The sequence below is a fragment of the Chaetura pelagica genome, unplaced genomic scaffold, assembly GCF_000747805.2.
Source record: "Chaetura pelagica isolate M959 unplaced genomic scaffold, ChaPel_1.0 scaffold224, whole genome shotgun sequence".
Taxonomy (NCBI): domain Eukaryota; kingdom Metazoa; phylum Chordata; class Aves; order Apodiformes; family Apodidae; genus Chaetura; species Chaetura pelagica.
In genome coordinates, this window is record NW_009953316.1 from 986,948 (window position 1) to 1,002,552 (window position 15,605).

General features: G+C 45.8%; 1 protein-coding gene across 1 annotated transcript in view; it reads right to left on the reverse strand.

Annotated features, from left to right (window-relative positions):
- The window catches only part of PLXNA4 (plexin A4), a 443,819-nt gene that overhangs the window by 236,466 nt on the left and 191,748 nt on the right, over positions 1 to 15,605 (reverse strand). The window contains exon 3 of the mRNA XM_009998100.1: positions 8,764 to 8,895. Within this exon, the coding sequence (XP_009996402.1) occupies positions 8,764 to 8,895 (132 nt within the window). The remainder of the gene's footprint in view (positions 1 to 8,763; positions 8,896 to 15,605) is intronic.

Below are 15,605 nucleotides of genomic sequence, written 5' to 3' on the forward strand. Positions count from 1 at the left end.
GAAGGGGGTAGCTGGTGCTTTGTGAAAGATGAGCACATGGAATTAAAAGGACTAATGCTCACACTTAAAAACACAAGGGGCAGGAGGTGGGAGACTTAGTTAGTCTGAATCATAGAATGGTTTGTGTTGGAAGGGATCTGAAAGATCATCTGTTTCCAACAGGGACATTTCCACTAGACTGGGTAGCTCTGAGCCCCATCCAACCTGGCCTGAGTGACCTGTCTCATTCCTCATGTCATGACTCCAGGCAACTCCTTACTAATGTGTCCACCACATGGATACTTTAAGGCAAAGAATCCCAAAGGCAAATTAGACCACCCTGTGGGAATCTAGCACCTTCAAAAGCCTCCATGCATCCTCCAGCTCCTGCTCTGCTTCTTTTAGCAGCCTGTGGAGGAAACATCCTGGCATGGGGATGAGTCCTTGGCAGGTTAAGGGATGAATGCTGACATTAGACATTGCTGAAGTTCAAGCCAAATGCAGATCCACAGATGGTGGTGTGAAAGCTGCAGTTCTACCCTCAAAAGTTGCAATCACAGCTTGGTTTGGGTTGGAAGGAACCTTAAAGATCATCTAGTCCCAACATTCCTGCACGGGCAGGGACACCTTCCACTAGAAGTGGAAGCTGGACACATAGAAGAGGGCATAACTGTAGATTTCAGGCACAAATATGTCACCCCTGTGACGGCAAGTAGATCTTTTAATGAGAAAGACTGTACTGGGAACAAAACCGTGTTCAGCTGTATGAACAGAAGTGCACCCTAAACACTGGCCCAGGGGTGACTGGGAGACTCAGCTCTGACACAAGGCTCTGTCACAGGCACATGTCATGACCAAGGACATGTCACTCAGCCCTCTCTGCTCATCAGCTGTAAAATGTCACCAGCAGTGCTCCAACCCAGGCAGTAGTTACATGAAGAGCCTGTTGGAAAGTGTCCCTGCCCATGGCAGTGAGGTTGGAACAAGATGGTCTTGAAGGTCCCTTCCAGCCCAAACCAATCTGTGAGTCTATGAATTCATGTCTTGCCAGCAAACAGAGTTTGGGCTGTGCCCATGGCTAAGACACTTGTATTCAAAGTACTTGAGCAGTTGCAGTGGCAAACTCCTCCCCATGGATCCCCACGATGAATGCAATGTGCTGGCAGAGAAGTCACTTGTCTGGGATGAGGCAGGTCTGGAAAAGACAGGTTCTAGCACAGATAAACAAGGCAAAGCATGAAGCTTAAATCCTTTCCTCCAGTGAAATACTGTCTAACTGCTCCCAGCTAGTCCCTTCCAGAGTGTGGCTTGTCAATGTGCCTCTAGATGGGATCAAGGAAGCTATAACTTAGTGTCGTATCTAGGATGGCTACAAAGAGGAGAATAATTATTCTCTCAAGAAACATTTCCCTCTCCAACATCCAGCAAAGCTCAGATGAGGTAACAAACCAAAGGTCCTCTGAACTTTGAGATTCAGCCAAGCTTTCTTCCAGCTTTCATCAGGGCACATGCACCACCCCAGGTGTCAGGAGGAGCTGAGTTGTCTATAGCTCGTGTCAGGAGTTGTGGAGAACTCCAAAAGTGGTTCTGATCTGGAAATATAGTCTGTACTTTTAGGACACGTGGAGTTGCAGTGGTTTGCTGAGCAAGGACTCTGTGAAGAAGGCAGGGTATGATTCTAGGTATCTCCCAAATTGACTGTCTTTCAATTCCAAATCATTCCTCTCTTCCTGTGCACTCAGTATAGAACTTTTTTAGGGCAAAGTGGGACACTTGAACACAGCATCAGCCTGGCTAATAAAAGCATTTCCAAAGCATTCAAGGAACTTAATACTAAGTGTGAAAAGCCCAAGCCTGAGGAACGGTGGGAGATGAAATTCCAGATGTCCATGCAGCTCATGGGATGGAGACAGCTCCTGGCTGAATTTCTTCTCCTGCATAAATGACTCATTTGGGACACCTCTGAGACCTTGAATTGCTTCCTCACCTGCTCACCCAGCTTTCTGAGCTGTTTACATCCCACCTGGAGCACACAACCAACCCAGCAGGAGATTAAAGGACTCCTCCCTTAATTATCCTACAACTCTTTACTCCTAGGATCCTCATATTCTAGCAGCAAATGGGTCAAAATCAAGCTCCACCATGACTTTTTCCAATATTATGCCTTTTGCTGATAAAAAGCTCTTTCTCAGGAGTCAGCAGCACAATGTGCTGCAGTTTTGCCAATGAGTCAAATAAGTTTTTTTCATTCTTGAATTAAATTCCCACTCACTCAGTGTCTTTTTCATCCTTAGCTGAGAATTCATGCAGGATTTCCATCCATGCAGTCATTTCTCAGGAGGCATCTGACCTTATTTAACAGGCCCTTAATAAGGCAAAAGCAAATGCAAAGGAGAAGGGAGTTCAGCCTCTGATGTTGCTGAGGGTGATGAGTGCTATTTTAGGGGAAGGAAAGAACAGTCAAAGAGAAGAGAAGTTGCTTTTGCTGCCAATTGGGCTTGCACTCATTTCTTACTGGACACTGGCTGAACTCCAGGAGCTGTTCTGCCCTGTTTTGTGCAGGACTGGCCAAGAGTAGGGTAGCTGGGCAATGAAATGAGCACTTCAAAAGCCTCTTCTTTTGAGGATTTAGACAAACATGACACATCTTCACAAACAGAAGCATTTCAACTCCTGACTTGGGCCCCTTAAAAACTCTGATGACCCTGACCTTACCCAGGATGTCAGTCTGGTCTAGAAGAAGCCAATAATCCAAGGAAGAGATTATTCTATTAACACTTAATTCCTTCCTGGCTTTCAGGAATTGAACAGTTGAGTCCTGCAGGAGACTTGACCATAGAGACATTTTTCACAGAGTGAGCATCTTTCACACTATGCACAGGAGCCCCTTCTACAAGATGACAGTCAACAGTCCAAGAACCTACAAGACAGCAGAGTCAAATGATGGAAATCTGCAATAGCAGTGCCAAAATATAGCAGTTTATTGGTTTCTCTGCTGCTTTCAAGTCCCCAGGTCAAAAAGTCACCCTTATTAGACAATCTCAACTTTCCGTTTTCAAACAAGATCATTTCTATCATTTCTGGTTCTGGGCCAATAATGACAAACATGGGCTGCAAGCAACCTGATGGCTCACAAACAGATGCAAATTAAAAGGAAAAACCTGAGTTATTTTTAAAACTTGTGATCTTGAGCCAGTTTTTCTAGGGGCAGACTCAAAATCCCTTGGAAACAGCCACTCCAAACCTAGGAGTTAATGCTAATTGAAATCTTGTGCAAAGACCACATTTGAAGAAATTAAGCTATAATTAAGAAAAGATATTAATGATTGCTTTAACTAATTGGTACGATAACGTAAGCAAAGGACAAGATTTTAATCACTGGTCATGAAATCAGAAGTAAACTAAGCAGTCACCACCTCTTCCTTTGCAGCTAATTTGCACACAATAATTCTGCAAAGAGTGACTCAGCACCAAAGGGAAGAAGAATAAATCTCAGGAGACAAAGAGGTAAAAGCTTTCCCCATTTTAATGAGAAACAGATACAGAAAGGCCAAAAAGACCCTGTCAACATGATTTGTGATGCTGTTCCTTAATCTTTACCAAATGTGGTCTCTGCCATGCTTTGGCTGAAGTACATATTTATTTGATATTTCATTGGCAAAGTTTAAAAGAACCCCCCAAATACCTCTCTGCTTCTGCTCTATGACCCCACCAGTCTCACCTTGGACATGCTGTAATGCTTTTAGGGAATGACTGCCCTGACCAGATGTGATTTATTCTCAGATCAGGGATGACTTTCTGCTAGTTTCCAGGGAAGAGGCACAACTTCTGGAGCGTGACACTGACTCACCTGCATGAAACAAACCTTCCTTCACAGAGGGGCACAGCAAATCTTCTTTGAGACAAATGTAGGGTTACTCATAAACTGTTTGCAGAACAGAGTCTTCCTTAGCTTTTAGTGAACCAAAAGTAGGAGGCAGCTCAAAGCATTAGGATTTTAATAATATAAAGTTGGGGCCTCTTGCTGTTTGCCTTTTGATTTTTGAGCCTTTAAGTTCATTTTCTCTAACTCTTCCCTTTGATCCCACTATATCAAAGGAAAGAGCTGAGATTCTGGTGGCTTGGAGCTGCTTCCAGGTGCTGTGTCAGCTTTGCAAAACACACCCAGCACTGAGAGAGACTCAGGAGTCCAACACAGAATCACATAAGGTTTCAACCTACCTGCTCTAAGCTAACATGCTGACACAGATATTGAGGGGGTGATGGAGGTGACCTTCCAAATACCAGTCTGAACCCCCAACAGGAAAATGAGCATCCTGAAGCTCCTGACATGTAGATCTGGACTCCATGTGCATGCTAACAGGTAAGTACCAAGGAGGCAAAGAGGTATGGTCAGCCAGCAGTGTGGTGGCAGCTGGAACAGGAGAGAGCAAAGCACCAGGGGTACCAGGACTGTAAGAGTGGCAGAAAAGAAAGTGTAAGTCCAAAAATGAGAGGACAGAGCCACAAAGAGGGATGAGATCAGAGACATGAATAGTGAGGAAGGGGTGAGAGAAGCATCTTAACCCCTGCAGATTGTTCCAGGGAGCTTGTGGGCTCAGGCTTCTCCTTTGGGAGGAGAAAGAAATTCAGAGAGAGGGTCAGAGGGAGAAGAGGGACCTGAGGAGGCATTTGCATTTGTGATGGGGAGCAGAGGAGATGCAGAGACAATTCAGGCCTCCTTCCTCTGCTTCTCTAGCAGTGTTTCCCATTTGCTCCTCATCCCCTTAGACCAGCGTGTGAGGCAAAGGGCTCTTCAGTGTCTGCACATGAGAAGCAAATAAGGAAAACAATCAGCCCAAGCTTTCAAGGTAGCAATATCTTCATGATCCCCAGGGAGTATCTCAGTACAGGGCCAAGTGCTATTCAGACAGATAAATGAGTAAATTACAGCTAAAGCAGCCACCTTCCTGCCTCTGCCCCACTAGATCCTCTGTTCAGTGGGAAACCATCCAGCTTGTAACTCACTTGGAGCCTTTGTTAAGGCTAGGGGTAAATGTCAGACCTCCTGAAAAATCATGACAGATCCCACATGTGAACCCATCCTTCCTTTCTCTGTTGAGAGGGTTGGAAAATGTATCTGCACTTGAAACATGCATCTGCCTGCACCTCTGTGAAATAATGGGACCTTTGTGTACTGTGTCTTGGTGACAGATCTTCCCCTCTCCCTCATTCTATCAGTCTCCTTATAGAATATGTATTTATATATATGGAGCCCCTCTGATGGTGTAAAGCTGCTCCACCCTGCTCCTGAGAGCACAGCACATCTGATCATGCTGCTTGTTACCTCTCAACATTCACTGGAGCTGCAAGGAATGACCTGTTCCAGCTACAGACCTCAGGGTTGAGCTGGGTTCCCAGATCCCCTTAGAGTCCAGGGAGTTCAGATCCAGATGAAAAGTCCATTGTGCAACCCAAAGACCTCCCCAATGCACTGGTGAAAATGCTCCCATACAGATACTGACCTGAAAAAGGCCAAGGGATATATTTTTTTTGGCAATATGAGGAAGCCTTTTCTTACAGCCAAGTTTATTATAACAACACTTTTTAGGTCTTTCAAGTTAAAGGATGCCTTGCTGAGCTGAGTCCAAACACCTCATTGCAGAACAACTTGAGGCATGACAAGACCAGGACTTGCTGAGACTGTTAGATCCACAATAGGACTGGGACAAACTGGAGGAATTTGCTTTATTATATTGGCTTCCATTCCCATTGAGATTGGTGACCAATGGAGCCAAGCCTGGAAAAACTGTTTTTTAGAAGAGCAGCTACACACCCCAAAACCCCACTTATCTCCAGGGTCCAGCCAGGTTTGAGCCCAGTAAATGGAAGGAGGAGAAACCTCCTCCTTTTCCAGGAATGGGATCAGCTCTGGTGCTTGCCTAGGTCAGGTCAAGCTATCACCCTCCTGTCCTTCATCTCCACAGACCTCACAATACCAAGAGACTTCTGTGGGCAATGAAAACCTCTGAGGAGTCAGAGCTTCATCCATTGCTGAAAAGACCTGTACAACATGGCTTGTACTGTGGGTGGGATCTATCCTCCTCAAGGGCAGCCTGCACTTCTTCTCCACACCATTCATTGTCCTGCCTCCAGCAAAGGTAAACCCCTTTGCTTGTTCTCAGGCATTGAGGCTCCACAACTGTTCATTCCTTGAAGCACTTAAAGTGTGTGATATTATGAGCACCCAGATAGTGACTGTGTTGCTGTGATGGCAACACTGCCAGCAGCCTTGCTTGCCACATCACAGATCAAATTAGGTGGGCAAAAACTTTTGGAGAGTTAAATGTTTCACAAAATTGGATCAGATTTTAAAGAATAACAGTCTGTGCCCTTTTCACTAACTTCTCTCATACTCTTGGGCTTAAAAGATGGGTGGGATGAGATAATGGAATGAATCACAGGGGACTCAGAGCTCCTGGGCTCTCTATGGGTCTCTGCCAAAAATCTGTGGCCCTAAAAAAAAAACCTGCTTAAATTTGTGTTTCAGAAGAGTCAGCCACAAAATGAGCCTGCTCACGTTGTAATGGTCAGGGGAGTGCAGGTAGTCAACAAACCAGCAAGAATATGTTCTTGGGAGTTTCTGCAGGAAAAAACAAATTGCTCCTTTTTTTTCCAGATTTCATTTTTTTAAGGAATTGTGTGAATGAACAGTGATGTCCCATTGAGAGAATGAAGGCAGCTCCTGGGTGCTTTGAGACCAGCCAGCCTAAGGGAGCCAAACGTCTTGCATCTGTAAATCTGAATGGCTTTATGGAGCCAGTGGTGGCATCTGAGGTGACCTGTTGCTGAATGGGCCTGCACAATAACATGGCCACTCTGGGCAAATCTGCCACCAGTGGATTGATTATTGGAATGTTGTCATGCTCAAGGGTTTTGACCATGTGTAAAGTTCCATTTTTGCTCAAATAAAATAGAAAGGAACCATGGAGTAAAAGGATAAGAAAGAGAAATGGTGCCTTAAGCAAAGGCACAAGCTCACAAGCATCATCTGCCTTTGGTTTCCCACCCCATCCCAACAGGTGTGTTCACTTCAGTGCTGGAGATGACAACTCAGTCTTTCCCAGCATGGAGCAGATGAGAAACAACTCCCAGCTCTGACATCACATCCTTTCTCCTGAGTTACCAACATTTCACAGCCTCTTTAATAAAGATGACTGCACAGAGTTGCTCCCCTTCCCACTCTGAGTTGCATGTATAAATATCCAAAGCTCAGGGAGGGTTTGGAGACATTGCAGAGGTACAAAACATTTAAAATAAAATTATTCAAGCAGAGGAGATGACAGTCATGGACTGGAAACTGTCACTCCCCAAATTTGCATGGGGAGAAGGATAGCCAGCCTGCCACTGCTGAGCTTCTGGACCACAACAACTCTGCTAAACATCTTCTCCAAAACCTGCCTTGTGGACCAGGAGAAAACTTCTCCTTCCTTAGGTAAAAACTATTAATTTCAGTGTTAGCCACAGCATGGAAAACAGTCACCTGAAGAGGATATGAGGAGGGTCTGGCAAATGAAGAGTAAATTATTATTCACCCTTAAAGAAAAATTATTCTTATTTTAAGGAAGGAATTAGTGGGTGGTCAAACTATCACAAGGGTGAGAAGAGGGGACATTGTGGCCCATCTCCATCCTGGAAACTGCTGCCTGTTGATCACTTTAGTGAAGTGCTGTCAGAGGGCTGGAGCACAACGTGCAACATCTAAGAGGGATCTTGATGTCAGGGCACAGGGTGATACCAGGAGGAAAACACATTGCTCTGAACATGCTGTGAGAATGTGTGTTCCCAAGCAAGGCGTCCTCCAGGTTGTTGGCAAAGGCAACAAGAAGCAATTTAAGGGGCTGGTTTGTGTTTGGTGCTACTTACATGCTCCAACGTGAGGTGGACAACACTTCCTCAATGAATCATGGAACACAAGTGCATGGGTGAACATGTCCCACTTGGACTGATGGTCTGCAGTTGAACTGAAGATGCACCTGCCATCACCCTGCCAAAATCCCTCATTGCTCCCTTCTGGCTGTGGATCTAAAGCTCCTACTAAGCACTCAGGAATTAAACAGTTACAATGTCTCAAGGCCCTCTGCGCCCACAAGATTAATTATGTACAATGAATTACTTTATGGGAAGTGATTTCTTCCTCCCACCCCAAGCAGCAAATTACCCAAGGCCAAGCACTCTGCTGAAATCAGCCAGACTTCCATGTGGAACACCCAGATTGGTTCTTCCCTGGAATCTAGCTGGTAGTACCTTCAATAATAATGCTAATAGCACATCAGGAAAGTCAAGCTAAACTTGGTCTGCACCCTGGCAGGCAGCATCCTACACTCTTGATCACCATGTCCCAGAGAGGTTCCAGCTTCTCCAAGTATTCCAGTTGGAATCAAGAAACCCAGTGTTACACTTATCCCTGTGTGTAGCAGATTTAGCCACAGTTTGAATGGGGGTGGAGAGCAATGTGGTCTGCAGCAGAAGTAGTAGCAACTCCTTGTCCTGTAGCCAGTAGGATGTGTACTGCAGAAAGCAAAGCTTGGGGTGGTTTCTGCTCCCTTAGTTCTCTGCTCCCCCAAAAAAAATCTACCAGTCTATAAATGCAATGGTTTCTAAGCACAAAAAATCATGAGATAAACAATGAAGCACATCTTGTAGTAACTATGATCATGACCAGAATTCATGTGCAGTTCTGATGTTCACACCATCATCAAGGTAAAAGCTTTCAAAGCACCACGGGGTGATGGAGTTTCTTACCTGCCTCTCAGACATGATGTAGAGGTGTTCATGATCCATTGAGAAGGCCATATCCCTGAGCACAGGGCCAGTATCCACCACCTGCACAATCTCATACTCTATTGTGTTCTTGCTGGTGCCATCCACACGGATCTGCAGGGCAAAAACAAAAGCAGGGAGAGAACATGAAGATTTTTGCCTCTGTCCATGGAGAATAATCATTGGAGAAATGTGTTATGGTCCAGTTTTTTTTGGATAACCACCAGACAAAGGGAACTCTTCCCCTTCCTCCTCTCTTAAAGGATAAACCAGGTTTAACTGCTTCTGCTGGTCCCACCAAACACAAAGACACTGAAGAACAACAACCCAGAGTCTGCCTGCTTTTATCTGGCACTAGTACTGTGTTAATGTCATTGTCTGGATAAATCTACCAAGCTGAAAATGATGGCACTAAGGACAGAGTTTGTGATCATGATGAGCTGAAGATAAAAAGCCACACAAGAGTCTGCAGGACTGACTCACTCAAGTGCTATTCAGACAATATTATTGTTCTTCTTGCTGACAGTCCATGAGGCAATATATTGCTGCAGAGTGTGCAATACAACACAGACTGTTTCTCTTGTTGATTACATATATCAGGTATTGAAATCAGTCCTGTACAAATGTGGCACCTTATTATTCCAGCCACATCTCATAACAGGAAGATGTCACTTGGGAACATCAATATCAGGAATGATGAGAAGGAAACTGATGTGCAGTCCCTCTCTATCCCTGACCATGATCCAGCAATACAGAGGAAAGTGCACAAAACACCACAGGTTTTTTTTACCTGTCTGAAAACAACTACTTGAGATTGGGTTCAAAAACAGCTGGAAAAGGTTTGCAATCCCTTTGAATACTATAATCACAATTCAGAATAACATAGCAATTCACAGGGGGGTCGGGTCCCTCTGGATCAGGTGATGCTCCAAATTTTAGCAAACCCAAGGCCATGAGTTTCACCCACTTTCTTTGCATCCAAGAGATGCATCCACTTTCCTTATCTCCCTTAAAGTGTTTCCAATGTGTTGCCTTTCACTTTCAGAAAATCTTCTGCCCTGCAGCAACACAAACCTTCTTTCCTAGAAGCAGCAAACTGTAGTTGATCTGCTTTGTGTACCACATTGAATCATAGAACAGCTTGGGTTGGAAAGGGCCTTAAAGATCACCCAGTTCCAATGTCCCTGCTATGGGGGGGGGCACCTTCCACTAGGCCAGGTTGCTCCAAGCCCTACCCAACCTGGCTGTGAACACTTCCAGGGATGGGGCAGCCACAGTTTCTCAGGACAATCTGTGCCATGTCTCACCACCCTCACAGCAGAGTTTCTTTCACAACACAATCTCCACACCTCCCTGACCGAAGGGTCCCAGTCCCTGCTCTGTACTTGTGTAGTTTGGTAGCTTAGTAAAAAGTACCCTTCCCACTCAAAGGAAATAACAAGCCATAGAGAATTGATGGTATCAAGACCCATTCCCAGTGTTCCCTGGCACAGTCCAGAGGCTTTTTCCTTCTGTATCAAACTTTCAGCCATGAAACTGAGCATGAATCATCTTCCATATTAGAAAGGCAAACAGAGAGGAGAAGAGGAAATGACAAAGGGTCTAGAAAGCCTGTATGAACAAAGGGCAGCAATTATATACAGATCCTGATCTTTGTCCTTCCTCAATCTCTCCACCTGCTATGTGACAAGAAAGACATATTATTCCCCCAGGAAAGACAGGGGAAATAAGGCAGAGAGGAGTCAGAGGGGGTCTCTGTGACAGCAAAGGGTGTGGAGGGTGTTCAGGGATGCTCAGGTCCTACACGTCATCCATCAACCTCTGCAGAAGTGGGTACACTTGCAGGCATTGGCTGTTGGGCTGCTCAGATGACACCAGAAGATTTGCAGTTTGTCATCTTGATGGATCTGGTGATGACAGGAACACACTCTGTAGCATCAACACACAAAGAGGTCAAGGCCTGAAGCCCAACTCTGAGCATCCATGCCTCTTGCTGGCTCTGACTGCCTGGGAGAAAAGGGATTGCTCATGTCCATGGTCCCTAGTGGGTGAATTCAGCTCCTCAGAGTCTCTTCTTGAAAGTGGACAGTGATGTGATTCACCCATCAGGTGAAGGGCAAAGGAACCAATAGGCTTAAAATGAGTTGTTCTGCTTAGGACAGTCAGAAGAAAGGAAGGAGACAGAAAAAGCTGCAGGCTGAGAGGTGCAGGAGTCTCTTGGCTCTGGCCAGGGCAGATCAAATGCCCCCACAGCAGGAGCCTTTCCTATTTCCTTTCCTATTTCCCACAGCCACTTTTCCAGCACCAAGTTCTGACTCTCAGGGAGCAGTTGCTGAGCTTTGTCTGCTGTTTCAGCTCTGCCTCACCCCCAGTCCCTCGAGGCTGCTCATCTCTGTCAGAGGCTGCAGAAGATCCTCGCTCTCCCTGCTGATGACTCTGCTAAACAAACCTTCTGCCTTTGCTGCTTTGACCTTGATTTTTCAGCATCATCGGGGTCAGATCTGTGGGCCACTAGAAATGTAAGCAGCCAATTATCACCCCAGGGCTCAGTCACTATCCTCAGCCTTTGCCAGGCCCCATTAGAGGGGAAAGAGCTCCAAGATGGAAGAGGCAGGCTGGAGAAATAGCTGGCTGGAGTTAACAAACCAGGCAGACAGGAGGCACAGTCCCCAGGGATCTGCTGGGTGCATGTGGTGCAGGTAAAAGATTGCAGAGGTTTCACACCAGGAAAACGGAGACACTCGGAAGTGATTTAACAGTTATTGCCAGCCTAATTGCCTGCAAAAATCATTATTTTGCTGAGAGGAGGAAGAAAAGAGCTCATTCCCTCCTACATGTGCAAATACACACACGTGCACTCAAATACACACAGCACAACTTCAAGTGCAGAAACCTCTCTCTCTTTTTAAAGCTAGTAGCTAAGGAGAAAGAAAATTCATGGTATCATAGAATCACAGATTGCTTTGGGTTGGGAGGGACCTGAAAGATCATCCAGTCCCAACTCCCCTGCCATGAGCAGGGACACCTCCCACTAGACCAGGTTGCTCCAAGCCCCATTCAACCTGGCCTTGAACATTTCCAGGGATGGGGCAGCCACAGCTTCTCTAGGCAACTTGTTCCAGTGTTTCACCACCCTCATAGTGAAGAATTTCCTCCTAATGTCTAATCAAAAGAAGGCCAGAAGGTCTAGCAGGTATTCACCCACATTGCACAAGCCCTAAACCGACAAAGAGGTGATTATAGTTGCTTGCAGCCAAAAGTCTGGCCCTTAACTCAAGCCATCCCTTTACCTGTCTTAAACTCTGACTTTCATATGTTCAACCCCAGGCACAGAGAACAGAGCACATTCTTCTCAGTCCTGAGCATCAAACAACATGACAGCAATTTCTCTGAGAGAGATTTATTTCTGCCTCCCAGTCACCCACTAGAACCAGGGCATCTGGGTTAGAAAAAAAAATAAAATTAAAAATAAAAAAAACCAAAGAGGACAAATGAGAAGATTCTCTCTGAAGTCTGCAAATTATCACCAGTAAAGTCAGGGAAACAGATACAATGTCTGCTCAGAAAGCTCCTCAAGTTGCCAATTGCAGGGAATTTGAAGCACACATCAGCAGTTTGCTCTGTTTCTATTCTTCTTTGCTGGCATCAGCCACAAACCCCCACAGGGTCAGGGTGCTGACATAGCTAGAGTGTTCTTCTGAATGGAGTATGGGGATTCTGATATTCAGGATGTAGGATAACAACCTGACTGACAGTCCAGTGGGGATTTCTCCTTGAAACTGCCTGTGGACCACAAGCATCTCTGAAGGCAAGAGGGAAGGGAGCAAGAAGTGATGGAAGGAAGGGACTCCAGGACCATACATGAATCTCAAAATGCTCACTCCACCACAACCATCCCTACCAGACACATCCACACTCCTCCACAAACATGTTTCTCACCTCCATCACAGGAATACCTGTTCTCACTGCCTGCATGTCTGTCCTGGACAGGCACGTGTTCCTTGGACCACAAGATGCTCTACTCAGGACTCCAAATTCCCCTGCTGTCCTTTAACTCATCTACAGAGCTCCTGGGGACCAAAGTGCTCTGGCTGCACATTAATCCCTCTTCCTGGAAGGCTGAGCTCACTGGGCTTCATTCTGCAAAGCTGGCTGCTATGAAAACATCAGTATGATGCTTTCCGAAGGTCAACTACCAGGGGACCTATTCTGGCAGCTGTTTGTTTGTTTGTCTGCACATTATCTAGGCCTGGCTGTTTATTTACATCCATTGAAGTATCAGGCAATAAATATCTTCTCCCAGTAGCAAACAGATGCTTGCACTCAAGTGCTCTGGCTAGTGCTGACTTAAAAACAATCTCCTTAATGAGCAAACAACACTATTAATCTTTAAAGACACAGACTCTGGCCTTCCCTGAGCTCCCACCCTGGCCATAGTTAGTGCTTTGGGCAACCTGGCAAGCAGCCCATGGGTCTTGTAGATGAAAGAAGGTAAAAGATACCTTCCATCACTTGGCTGGTTCTTTTCAGGATTATCTGGGTCGTCCCAGCTGCTCTGGGATCCACAGGAAGGTGATGCTTGAGCACAGTCTCCCAGGCAAGCTGGTGGCAGCTGCCTCAATCACACTTCTAAAAAGGAAGATGGGTTTTAGAGGTTGGGATCATATGGTTATTGAAGAGAGGGGCACAATAAAGCCCTCCAAATTATGGGTGTGGACTCAAAAGTGTCAAAGAAACAGCAGTGGGATTGGAGGACCAAGAATGAAGCAAGCAAGCACTTAGCCCCATTGCTGGAAGATGAACCATGAGAGTGAAAAAAGCAAACACCTTTAAGCTCACCAGAGCAACAGAAACACAGACTGGAGCATCAGTCCTGTGTCACGGCCTGAGAGGACCATGTTCCTCTGTTGTCATGTTAGGAATGGTCTCTTTTGGAAAGCTTCATTGTGCAGATGGTGAGGCTAGGTGAGAAAGCTGGGAGGTGGCCAACCACGACTCTTCCACTAAGCTGGATGGGGATGGTCTCTTTTGGAAAGCCTCATTGTGCAGATGGTGAGAAAGCTGGGAGGTGGCCAACCACGACAGCAGAAGAGCTTGGAAAAGCTCTCCAAAAGGGTATGGCTGCTTTAGCAAATAGCATGGTGTAGAAGGAGTTACCTGTAAAGGGTCAGTGTTTCTGCTGAAATCCAGCATGCACACCAGATGTGCTTCAGGACCTTTACTTCAGACTTGCCAGAGATTGATCCCATAAACTGAATCAGTGTTTGGAACTCATTAACATCACCCACTTTTGTTTCATCCAAGAAAGATCCAGTTCATACCCTTTAAGACTGCTCTGCTGTATGAATGACAGCAAATGAAGCATGGACAACTGATTGTCCTCAAAACTGTCTTCAGACTCACTTCAGAAGCACATTCCTGAGTGAAGACTCCTGTTACCACCTCACTTCTATTTTATTCTCCCCACAGCTTGGTCTGGTCACTGGCAACAAAATATTGGATCAACTCCACTGCACCAGTTTCTCTCAATTGTTTCCTACTATTCTAAATCCATCACCTCCAGAGCATCATTCCTAGCCCACCAGAGTCAAAACGTGGCCCTTTCCATTAATTCCTTTATATGAAGCATTTGAAACCCACCCAGGGCTTCTGAGAGTGTGGCCCAGAGCAGGATCATGACAACAGGTCAGGCAAACAGCAGGACAGATGCTGGTTGGATGACAGTCATTACAAATAATTAAATGAATAACTAAGTGGAAGAGGAACTGGTGAACCATGGCTCATTCAGCCAACTTGTCCCTCCCCATCACTCTGCTTCTGTGCAATGTCAGCAGCTCCCAAGCTGATGGAGTTAGAGGGAATTCATCAGCACCATCCCCAATGCTTCCGGCTGGAACTCCAGCAGCTCTCGCTCAAGTCGTGCTGGTGGTTTATTTTGGCCATGAAATTGCCCCAGTTCCCAAGGGAGGGGATTGAGTAGCTGCCAGGGAGACTGCAGGGATGAATTTCAAAGGAAAAGCCCCCACAATTCTCAGAATCCATCCCTGCTGCCTCCTCCTGGGTGCAAAGGAGTGAAGATAGCTCTGGCACTGCCTCTGGAAGCAGGAGAAATATTTTGGAGAGGGGAAAGCCAGACCTGACAGACCAATATCTGTCCTCCCCATATGTCAAGGCATCCTTCCTTTTTGTTCCTTGCCTCTCCTTCTCCCAGGGCTTCCCACTGAAATCACCCTCATTATTTATCTCTATTGGATTAAGGGTTTGCAAACTTCATTTCTAGGAGGTCTAAGCAGCCCTGGAACCCAGCACATCAATCCAGGCTGCTCTGAGCAGTGCCCAGCAACAGCCTTATGACTGCACAGGGGCCTCTAATACTTCATTGCTTTTCCAATATCAGTTCTTCCCAGTTTTATGAACCTAATGTTCCCCAGTGGGCACTGGGACCGCTGGCTGCTGCTCCTGGCGTGGTGAGGGGCAAAGACACAGCAGACAGTGCATGATGTAGTGTCAGGCCATGATGATCATCATCTATTTCTGCTTTTCCATTGACTTGGGTTACATGATGCAGCTCTGTTGATCTCAGCAAAGACATGAAAGGGGCTGGTGACATTCCAGGCTCTTCCTATTTCCCTCTGTTTGCCATGTGTTCTCCAGTCGAATAATCCGTTCTAATTTGCCTAAAGCCTATTAAGAGGAGATCAATTTCTAATAAAACATGGCATTTCAATAGCCCTATCTACCCATCCAAAAGGCCTTCAAAAACACTAATTAAAATATCAAGGGGTGAGCTATCTCTTTTTTGTGCCTGATAGAAGCCAGGAGCC